At 32.5% G+C, this 12,109-nt stretch overlaps 1 protein-coding gene across 1 annotated transcript in view; it reads left to right on the top strand.

Moving 5' to 3' along the window:
• Rasa1 (RAS p21 protein activator 1) overlaps positions 1–11,898 on the top strand; it is a 69,743-nt gene extending 57,845 nt beyond the window's left edge. Inside the window, exons 18-25 of the mRNA XM_021208337.2 lie at positions 1,248–1,390; positions 2,553–2,668; positions 3,324–3,410; positions 5,117–5,184; positions 7,179–7,267; positions 8,366–8,443; positions 9,896–10,030; positions 10,772–11,898. Of these exons, the coding sequence (XP_021063996.1) occupies positions 1,248–1,390; positions 2,553–2,668; positions 3,324–3,410; positions 5,117–5,184; positions 7,179–7,267; positions 8,366–8,443; positions 9,896–10,030; positions 10,772–10,855 (800 nt within the window). The 3' untranslated portion in view covers positions 10,856–11,898. The remainder of the gene's footprint in view (positions 1–1,247; positions 1,391–2,552; positions 2,669–3,323; positions 3,411–5,116; positions 5,185–7,178; positions 7,268–8,365; positions 8,444–9,895; positions 10,031–10,771) is intronic.
• The last annotated feature ends 211 nt before the right edge of the window (positions 11,899–12,109 follow it).

Raw genomic sequence — 12,109 nt, 5'->3', positions numbered from 1 at the left:
CCTCATAAGAATCCACAATATCAGGGTCCCTTCAGCAGAATCTTGCTGGCATGAGCATTAGTATCTAGGTTTGGTGGCTGATGATGGGATGGACTCCAGAATGGGGTAGTCTCTGGATAGTCCATCCTTTCATCTTAGCTCTAAATTTTGACTCTGTACCTATGGATATATATTTTTAAGAAGTTAGATGTTATATATCAAACATATATGCTCCTTATATTAAACTATTAACTAATTTTATAAGTATGTGAGATTCTTTAATATGGGAATGGATTGTTATTTCTAATTGTCATGTCAGATAAATATTAGAAGCTGTAAGAAAAATTATTTCTTTGTTCTGATCATTGACTCTGTGTGTGATCAACAGTGGTGTAATATTTATATTACCTGAGTTTGTACTTAGTAACTCATGAGTAGAAGTCATAAAATACTAGTATATTTTATTTCTATATTCTATATCAGTTCCAAGGCCACTGTAACATACTACTATGTTTTTCACAGATTCCTAATCTATTTTCTCCCAGCACTTTGATTTGCTGACAATCCTTGCCTTCTTTAACCATAAAAATTACAAAAATTAATGTCAAGGAGGAGATAAAATGGTACATACTTTTTTTATATCGTGACATTTGTAAAAGAAAGCATTTAATTGGTGCCTTGCTTGAAGTTTCAGAGATTTAATCTTTTATCATTATGACAGTATTAAGCATGGCAGCATGTAGGCAAACACTGTAGCAGTAGCCAAGAGCTATATTCTGATTTGTAGGCACAGAGAGAGACTCTAGGCTTAGTATGGGCTTTTGAAACCTCAAGCCCATCTCTAGTGACAACACTTCCTCCATAAAGGCAAACTTCCTAATCCTTCTAATCTTTTCAAATAGTGTAACTCTTGGTAAATAAGCATTCAAATATTTGAGCCTTTGGAGATAATTCTTACTCAAACCACCACAGAGATGAAATAATTTGTTTTTGGTTATGAAATCAGTAGAAAGCTTCTGTTTATCACAAACTGATATTCAACACACTGTAGAACTATTTTGAATCTTTTCATATGAACATGATGGTGTTTATTTCTTCTTACTTATGAAAGTCATGATTTAATTCACTCTAAGGTCAGGTGAATTAATGCATGTTAACCCTAACATATGTATGTGAAAAGCACATTACTGAAGAAAATTAATTTAATTTCCAGCTTACTTATATTAGTACAGTTCTGTAAATACAATGAAACATCCATTTTTGTGTAGATGAAGCCACTACCCTATTTCGAGCTACAACACTTGCAAGTACCTTGATGGAGCAGTATATGAAAGCCACTGCCACACAATTTGTTCATCATGCTTTGAAAGACTCCATTTTAAAGATTATGGAAAGCAAGCAATCATGTGAGGTAAGAATTTATATTTTTAATCTTTGCAGCAAATAGCATATTTTAATGAGAACTTTTAAAAAAATTACATCTTTAGGAAAGTACATCATTTCTGAAATTTATCAGTACAATCGTGTTCTCTAATATATTTATAATCCACCTCTCCTTGAGCACATACAAACCTCTTTGAACATTCCTTTTATTATATTAATTACCAAGCATACCTTACTTTGAGAAAATGTGCATAACCATAAATTGAACACTTTTCTAGGGACTTTTGTACATGTTGAGTATCTGTTAGTGGAAAAAAGGAAGTATTTAAAAACATTTGGATGATTTGATATATACAAAAAGTATCCTGGGAATGGAACCTAAGTCTTATGACTGAAGTTAATTGTACGAGAATTCTTGGAGGCTCGTGTTATGGCTTGCACATCGTGTGACATTGGCTATGGAATTCCCCACATGGATAATGCCATGTCAGCAGCCAACTTGCAGGGTGCTTACCTTGAGTGATACGTTCTAGCATCTGCTCCCTAGACGGAATTCTCAGTTATTTTATATAAGATGGGATTAAAGGATGATGAAATCATCTTTTAAAGATGATTAAGGTTCCACTGTGAGTTTATAGGCAACCCACACCATTATGAGTAGAATCACTCGTAAATGACTATTCTACTTTATGAATGCTGCAGAACAATTTCAAAGAAAGATAGTATAAATTTCTAGGCTTGATATAGTGTCAGTAAAATAAGGAAATACTTTTCAACACTTGGAGCTGTAAAATGTTAATTCTGCCACAACAAAATGAGTGACTTAAGTTGAGGGTAATCCCTTAATTACCCTTACTATGAAAGCTGACATAGCCTTTCAGATTGGCAGATAAATCTAGCAGACCAGAACAGTTGGATGGTGGGGAGGAGGGGTGTACTTGAAGGGTTGTGATTTTACTTAATATATTTTGATTATTTTCCTTAGCCACTAAGTTAAACCTCGTTAAAAACAGCTTTTCTTCTCATATAAACAGAACTGAGTAGTTAAATATTCAGTTGAGAAACTAATTTTAGCAAACTTACTGCATTTGTATATGTGGAACAGGTAACAGCTTTGAAAACAGCTGCTCATTTACCACAGTTTACTTGAAATTCAATCATCTCAAAAAATAAATTTGTATTTCTCTTAGTTAAGTCCGTCAAAGTTAGAAAAAAATGAAGATGTGAACACTAATTTAGCACACCTATTGAGTATACTTTCAGAGCTTGTGGAGAAAATATTCATGGCTTCAGAAATACTTCCACCGTAAGTTGTCAAATTTTCGTTTTGTCTTTTAATGAATGACTTTTATTATCTTGGCATTATACTCAGACTTTTAGTCCTTAAAAGATGGATTATATTTAAGGAAAAGAGAGTAAAAGAATGAGTAAAATAACTATTTAAGAAGCTAAATAAAATTACAGGCATTGTGGCACATTGTCTGTAATCCCAGGTTGAGGCAAGAAGAGCATGAGTTTAGGCCAGCCTAAACACATGTATTTACAAATTAGATTGTATGTTTTTGTGGACAAAGTAAGTCTGGCTTATATTTTAGCTTAGGGAGTGATTGACATGTCTGAAATCTGGGGAACAGTATCTGGAAATTTAGTGGTTATTTCTTGCCTAGCATTAGATTTCCAGCAAACAAAAAAGACGTTTAAATCTATTCTCATTTCTAATAACTTGTTTCATACTTTTCATTAACACAGAATTTACAATTCATTGAGCTAAGCATACTGGATTATGTTTCTACATCCATTACTGAATGTGTTTCTCATTACTTTTGACAAAACCATTTTTAGATGAGAAAGCCAAATGCATTAAAATATGGAATACAGTTTGGGTAAATTAAAATGTTAGTTACTACTAGATTATGATGATGTTTACTTTCTGTATTAAGACATTTATGTTATTTTGGCAGGACACTGAGATATATCTATGGGTGTTTACAGAAATCAGTTCAGCATAAGTGGCCTACAAATAACACCATGAGAACAAGAGTTGTTAGGTAAGAGTCACTTCTTCGTCATAGATATTGTTTAGAACACACACTGATTTGTTTATATAGGCAAAAATATAGAAACTTGTTGCTTGGAGAAATATAGTAATTGAACCATCTGGATTTTAATTTGTTTGTAGCATGTAGGATCTCCAGCCGTACCTTGTAATTCTGAAGTTTGATTCAGTCTGGTCATAGTACATTAAGAACTGCTTTGGCAGCGATCATTATCATTATCCAGCGAGGAAGCAGATCTAGAGAGATTAAACTGTTTGCTTAAGTTATAAACTTAATTTCTAAAACCATCTTAAAAATCTTGTTCAAACATTTTGGTAAGCATATCTCAGCTAGCACACAGTGACTAGAAATTTAATAGAAATACCTCAAATATCGCAATTTTCTAGTAATTATGGAAAATACACAGTACATGTACAGATGTAAAATGAGTTTTAAAGACATGTTTCTGAAGAATTCTACTTTTCTCTCAGACAGAATTTCTAATAGTGGCCTAAGGGCATAGCTCAGTGGTAGAGTACTAGCTTAACACTAAGAGGTCCTGAATTTGATTCCTACCACTGAATAAAACAGCTGACCAAAACCCATCTGTGCCAAGATATACTGAAAAATTCTAGGAATGAAGAAAATGAAAAGCACAGTATTTCAGCAAAAGCTGAGTGTGATGTACAATAAACTGTTCTGTACGTTAAATGTGCTTTAAATATGTATAACTGTCAAACTAATACAGCAGGGAGTCCTCTGGTTGGATTATTAATGACAGTGTACTTTAGAGGCTTTTGTGCCTGACGTGATTTCTCTTCCTAATCATCTTTAAATTGTGTGGTAAGCATGTATTATTCAATTTCAAATCACCTTAAAAATTTAAAAAAAATTTTTCACTGAGATTTAGGTTTCTAGTTCCCAGACCCTACTAAAGTATCAAAATGTTTCAGAAAACCTTATGCAGAAACCTTTACTATGGGGAAAAAAAAACACCAAAATGTGAAGAGTTATTAATTGTTGTAAGTAATCTGTAGAAGGAACTTAAAAACTATGGGGAATAATGCTTGTCAAGGTTAATAATTACCACATATTCTTTAAGAAGTGAAAATTGATCTTACATGACAACATATACAGAGTGGGATATCTATTGAAGCTTAAACTGCAGTTCTCAAAGTGAAACTGATGTCAACCATAGCCGCTGTTGATACGCCATAAGTTCTGTTATTTTGAAATTTAACAACTTTTAAAGAAAACTTTAGAATTTGTAGTATCATTGAAAACCTTTGAGTGTTTACTGAATACATTTTCATTGGTTCAGGTGTATGTATCAGACTGTTTATATAAGTTGTGAGCAGTTTTGTTATAACCAACTTAATTTACTCTCATGGATTTTGTTTGTTTAAATAAACTTTAAAAGACAGATGAGAGTGGATGATTGAAACCTTACAGAATGTATCTATAAAAGGTTTATTTGACTTTTCATAATCTTACAGCAAATCTCAATGTTTTTAATAAACTGCTTCCTCTAGCAGAAAACAAACTACTAATCTACTATAAACAGATAAGAGATTTATGTGCAAATTTTCCAAAGTTAGTCTGTAAGTTTGCTTTGTAAGTTTCTTAATAACTTTATTTAGGCTTCCCTATGTTGAGAGTAAATGTTATGCTTCTTAATGTAAGTTTTTTAAAAGAAAAATTTTTTTCCTTCCAATTAGTGGTTTTGTTTTTCTTCGCCTTATCTGCCCTGCTATCCTGAATCCAAGGATGTTTAATATCATCTCAGGTAATTACCTTTTAATATATTTTTCAAATGAGAAAATAATCAGTATTTTCATATTTGATGAAAAACACTTGCCTTTTAAATCAAATTTAAAAAAAATTCAAGATACAAATAAAATACTATTCCCTGCCTTGTCTTTTAGTATCTAACATGTTAGATTTTTCTGTCTTGTGACTCATTTTTTTATTTTCAAAAGTCTACATTGTAGTCACTTGAGCACATGTATTTATGCATGGGCATTTGCTTGTTATGGAGCATGTGTAGGAGTCAGAGGTCAGCTCTTGGGAGATGACTGTCTCTTTTCACCATCTGAGTGCCTGGGATTGAAATCAGGACATCAAGCTTGGTGGCAAGCACGCTTACCACTCTTGCTGGCCTGCTGGCTCTGACAAGTGTTTGTAGGAGATTGGGAAGGGCTCTTGTGTCCTTTGTCTACATCAGGTTACTGGAAGGTAAACTTTCTGCTAAGATCAGGTTAAAAACCTATGTGTGGCCACATTAGCAATCTGAGAACACTTACAAAGATAGCCCAAGATTCTTAATAAGCTTGATCCCATTTTGCTTTTCACTCATTGTCCACAGAAAAAAATTTAAGATTTGTAAACTTAAGAAAAAGTATTGATGTTTATTACTCTAGTGTTAAAATGAGTCCATTAATATTAATAGAAGGAAACAATCATTTTTATGCTCATATTTTGAACCTGAAATCTGTATTAAAATTTATTTGAGGTGGGACTGCGTTCTGTAATTCCATAATTACAGAACTTACTTAGGAGGCTAAGGTACAAAAAAGCCCAAGGCAAGTCTGGACTTTGTAGCCAGACTATGTCATGAAACACAGTGGTATGTACCTACAATGCCCATATGCATGAATTGTGAGTCTAAAAGAGTCCCTTTGATCTTAAAATCAAAAGGAAGACCATAGTTTTTTTCAATATTTTTATGTTTATACTCATCACATTCCTGCAGTTCCTTTTTATTAATACTAAGGTGATTGAAATCATGCATATTAAGAATAAAAGACTGGGTGTAATGGTTCAGTGTTTAAGAACATATACTGCTGTTACAGAGGACCTGAATTCACTTCGGAACATCCATGTCAAGTAGCTCACAACCACTTATGACTCCATCTCCAAAGGATCAGACACTGGTCTTGCTTCTGTGGATAGCTGCACTCATTTGTACATACCCACACCAAAATACTCTTAACTTTTTAAAAATTTAAAGGCTTAGAATTTTGGGGTGCTCTATCTAAACATTGGTCTTAAACTGCCACTTTAATTTTGTGTTACATTTTACAATACAATCCAAAACAGTGAGTCAAAATATTAATAGTAGCTGACTGAGAATGTAGCTATACTGGTGGAACACTGGCAGAGTATACATGAGGCCCTGGGTTCAACCCTTGTACCTGATAAAACTCAGGTAAGAAAATAGCCATCAGATCAGAAACTCAAGGTTGTCCATGGACATGGGTAGGGCCTTGTCAGTTTCTATTTGGTAGCTACAAATACTTTACATTTACATTCCATTTTCTATGTTCTACGGGGAACTATTTCATGAACTCAAAAACTGATCCATAAAGTAAACTAGTAGCCTGCAAATAATGTTGGGAACAGGGAACTGCTAAGATTGCAAAATGCTCCCCTACATGGGTTGAATTAGCTTTGGGCACTGTCTGAAAGTTTTGTAGAGTGACAGTCTTCTTAACAATAAAGCAGCTTTTTGGAAGTATTCTGAAATATCAGCCACTTGGAAATTACTCAAGTTTATACTTTTCACAAAACAAGAAGCACTGATAAGTATGTTCAATTTTCCCCTTTTAATTCAAGTTCTTTTGAATTAAGTGATACATTTTCAAGGATTATTGTGAATATATTCTGAATAAAGGACTGTTGGCACTTTTAATATTTCTCTTTAGTGGTAATACTGTTTGACCATTTATCTGAAAGTAACCCCTGGAGTCGGTGTCATTGGCTGTACCAATTTTCTTCTAGATTCCCCATCTCCTATTGCTGCAAGAACACTGACATTAGTGGCTAAATCTGTGCAGAATTTAGCAAATCTCGTGGAATTTGGAGCTAAGGTAAACATATTTTGATACTTAAATTAATAACATTTTAAATGGAAATTTAAATTCGCAATATATACCAGATCTTCAAAACATGACTGGAATGATACAGTTAACTGCTTTTGTGACTTAGTATATGACAAATTTCTTCACAAATTCACATGTACATACCACTAGTCAGTATGCAGTCCTTTAACTGATGTTCAGATGTAACAGGTATTCTTACCACTCAGACTTGTCCTAAATTTTGGGGTATGGTTAATAATTAAATACACATTCCAGGCTTTTGTCCTATATTCCATTATTGGTTATTATTTCTTGCCAGATTCATTTTTTTCTAAAAAGATTTATTCACTTTTATGTGTATGAGTATTTTGCCTGTATGCATGTTAAGTGCACTGGTATGTTCCTTGTGCCTACATAGGCCAGAAGAGGACACCAGATTCTCAGGAACATAACAGTTGTAAGTCACCATATGAGTGCTGGTCCTCCTCTGCAAATGTAGCAAGTGTTCTTAATGCAGAGATATCTTTGCAGTCCCACAGATCCTTATCTCTGTTCATCTGCTAGGGGTGTTCTTTTGTTTCATTATTGTTCTTCTAAATTTCATGTCTACATCTTTGGGATTTCCAATTAAACGTCATCCCATTTAAAGCCTGATGTTGACTAACTAGAAATTGTAAATTATAGTGGGTTAGGATTTTAGTTTAAGTAGTTTATATTTATGGGTTATTGTTTGAATTTTCCTGAAACACAAAGCGTATTTTGCAGTCATAGGGAGTTTTTGGTTTCACTGTATTTTAATTCCCTATAATGTGTTGGATTCTTCATAATTTATCAGGAATTAATTCTAGATCTACATGTGAACAATTTGGGTCTGCCAAGCTATATGTTTAATGATTTTTAATTTATAATTTACTTTGTAATTTAATTTTGAATCTTTTCATTAAATACCTACATTCCTCCACGAAAGTATTTATATTAGAAATTTTGCATGAGTAAATACTAATTCTTGCAACATGTATAGTTTTTGTTGTAAACAGTTCTTTTAAGGTATATGAGATGGAAGTTTTTAATTTTTTAGGAGCCTTATGGAAGTTTTTAATTTTTTAGGAGCCTTATATGGAAGGTGTCAATCCATTCATAAAAAGTAATAAACATCGCATGATCATGTTTTTAGATGAACTTGGGGTATGTATATAATTTTCAAGTTCTTTGAGAATGAGGTTAGCCATATAAGTAATAATCTTTATATTTTAAAACCAGGACTTCAAAATAAAATCTTTTTTACCCAAAATGTTTTTTTCACTTATTCTTATTTATGTCAAGCATACACAATTGTGGCTTTCAACTAGTCACCTTTCAGACTGTCTTTTCATTCATACCCTTTAGCTATTGTTGGATTTATTAGCCTTTTAAGTTGTAGCTGAAACAAGATTTGAAGCCATTTATATTGGAACTAAAGTTAGAACGAAATGAAATAATGTAATTATTATGCCTCACTTGAGCTTTTATAAATTAAACTGATACAAAATTGAATATATTCATAAATTCTGAGACCCTAAATAGTAAAGTTAAATTTTCTACCTCATATACAGTACATTTCTAACACCGAATGAATTTTTAAGTAAATATATTCATAATGTGGTATGTGTACATGGAGACCAAGCTGAAATTAGCACACATGTGTAGCCAAGTTTATGTCATAAAAGTATAGGTGATTCAGTTGTTGTAGTGTATTCCTACTCAGTGATTCATTTTAAAACAAATCAAAAACCCTCTTTGGCAAACAAATGGGGTTAAGAGGAAGGCGGACAACATCAGCTCTATATTTATAAGAAACTTTTAATGTGAACTTCTGCAAAGATTCTATTAGGAGTACATCTAATAAAAATTAAATAAATAAGGGTCATTACTTTTCCCTGAGCTGCTTTTTTTTTTTTTTTTTTTTTTTGTCCTTTCTACTAACCCACAAGCTCTGTGAAGATAAGCAGTTTTTTCCTTGTAATCTATTATTCATTAAATCAACTTAGTAAATAATTGATTTAATTAAAAGAAATGTGTATTTCTTTGAAAAACTAAAATGTTCAATTTTTAGAAATGTTTAACAAGCATTATCATTAAAAAAGTGGAGTACATACATCCACGATTGTTAATTCTACCACATGTTAAATTTTACTCCAAGGCCTAAGATAGTATTGACATTTAATGCAATAATACAGTATTATAAATTTATTATTATGGCTAAGTTACTTCATGAAGCTTAAACACATTAATGTCCAATAATTCCATATTTTAGAAATTATCTTGAGCACAGTCCATAGAAATTGCAAACAGTGGATTTTTATTATACTTTCATAATTTAGTTCTTTAGATGTTGGTTAATTTAGATAAGAGTACTGTAGTAGTATTTATGATATTTATTTTGCATATGCTCTAAATTAAAAAAAATTTCACACTGTCATTCTATGAAAGTTGTAGAACCTGGTTTCTTTGTAAATAGAGGTTTTATAACCCATGGTTAGCAGAATTACTTGAATAAAAATTTTTGTACAAATTTATGTCTTATACTTAGTTAGGATAACTTTAGAAGAGACTACAAGGATTTTTATTTCTAAATGCAGTTTTATGATTCCCTTAAAGAATGTACCTGAACTTCCGGACACTACAGAGCATTCTAGAACTGACCTGTCTCGTGACTTAGCAGCATTGCATGAGATTTGTGTAGCTCATTCAGATGAACTGAGAACACTCAGTAATGAGCGTGGTGTACAGCAGGTAGGTTTTTACAAAATGGCTGTGTTCATACTTTATCAAGTGAGTTACTGTTAGTAGTAAGAAGGCATAGTACCCTTTCAGTTATGCTAATACCAAGTGTGTGAGCAAAATTACTTGTGAAGCACAGAACTATATGAGAAATGTGAAAAATAACTACAGATGATACTTTATTATAGTGATTCAAGTTGGTATGTTACATAACTCACACCTTAAAAAACATTAGTGCACATTAGGTTTTTGCTGTCTAATGGAACTGTAAAGATATTTTAATGGACTTAGTGATTAAGTCACTGGAAATAGTCTCTCTTGAGCTAAGGTAGTTAAATGGGGAGAAAGGGGTATCACATAGGAAAGTATATATCAAGATACACCCATCCTAAGTCTGATTAATATCTCCCATGATTTCAGAAGGCAGTAAATGCTACCATTGCACTGACTTCTTATCTCGTAGAAATTCTGCAAATTAGCCTGCAAGTCTAGAGTAGTTAGTTAGCAGTCCTAACTAATTAAGAGTACAATTGGAAAACATTGCTATTGTTTAACATAGATTTTTTCAAGGTTTATAATGACAAAATTTAGCATAGTAAGATCTCTATTTTGGTTACAACTAAAAATACTCAGTTTATGTCTTGAATAGAATCCCAGTACCTTTTATCAAAACTAATAAATCCTATAATTGAAATTTTAGGCTCTTTATTTGCTTAGTGATTTTTTTCCCCCCACTGTTTCTCCTGTGTCTAGCATGTACTGAAAAAGCTTTTGGCAATAACAGAACTGCTTCAACAAAAACAAAACCAGTATACAAAAACCAATGACATCAGGTAGCAGCCTGGTGTTCTGCATGGATTCAGCATGCCCAATGTGGTAATTCACATCACCATGTCTCCTTTGCTCTTGCCAAAAAGGAAAAGAAAGAAAGAAAGGAAAAAAAAAAAATAGCACACCTTTCCACATTCCAGTGATGTGTGAGCTATGCAAGCAAAAACCCAAGATTCTGCTGAACAGTAACTGCCAGCACCTTTGTAAGCTATCTGTGCAGAATATTGTGCACTTTTTCCACATGAATCTCTACCAAACTCTGAGCCTTGGTGTTCCCTTCACAACAACAAAAATGCTATGACTGGCTGTGTCTTGAACTTTGAAAATATATTTTCAGTATATCCAATTGCCAAAGTTTTGCTGTCTCTTGGAAAAGGAACTATGAAATCAACTGACAAGGAAATGCATTCTATTGACAACAGAATTTAACTGGATCGCGGACAGTTAGTTATTACTGTAATTTCTTCCTTATGAACATGACCATTTGACTGTTCACTGACTTTCTTTGTATTTACAGTTTCCAGAGTTTGACATTATAATAGGAACAATCTTGCTGCATACTTTTTAAAAATACCATGCTATTCTTTCTGGAACTGTTGAAAGACAATATATAAAATCGATGAATCTATTGCTCATCAGCTTTATTTTTTAAACATACCACTTATTTTGTTGGAATTGTCAAAGACTGTATTTAGATCTCATGCTTTTGTTAAAATGTTTACAACAGTAAATAGTTTAAATTCAATAAATATTATTGGTCATTGTACCAATTATTGCATGTTACCCATTTGACCATTTTATAGATTGCTGATGTCTTCTATGTTTAAATGAACTGCTAGAATAATTTTGTCAATTTTAAGATGGTTTTTGTTATCTCTGTGATTATGCAGATAACCTAATCAGCCACTTAACAACTTATACATCTTTTAATTTGTACTTGTTTTTCCTGCTGGATATTTAGTTTGTATAGTTCATTTGCTCTTGTGTATGTATTTTTGTGTGAAGTATTCACAAGGGTTAAGTTAAAATAAACTTAAGGGATAGTTGCATAACTGCTTAGCTTACTATTTAACTTATAATTTTCTTCCCACTTTAGGGATAGTTCAAGCTTTAATATCAGAGCAAAATCAGGGGTATTTTTATTGTTTCTTTCACAAAGGAGCCCATTTATTTACTCAATATACAACTTGTTAAGGAACATGTGTTCTCTCCTATATTTTGTTGAAGACCGGATTTAAAAACAATATATAGCAGAGTATT

The sequence above is a fragment of the Mus pahari genome, chromosome 11, assembly GCF_900095145.1.
Source record: "Mus pahari chromosome 11, PAHARI_EIJ_v1.1, whole genome shotgun sequence".
NCBI lineage: Eukaryota > Metazoa > Chordata > Mammalia > Rodentia > Muridae > Mus > Mus pahari.
This window is presented reverse-complemented; position numbering and strand designations above follow the sequence as displayed.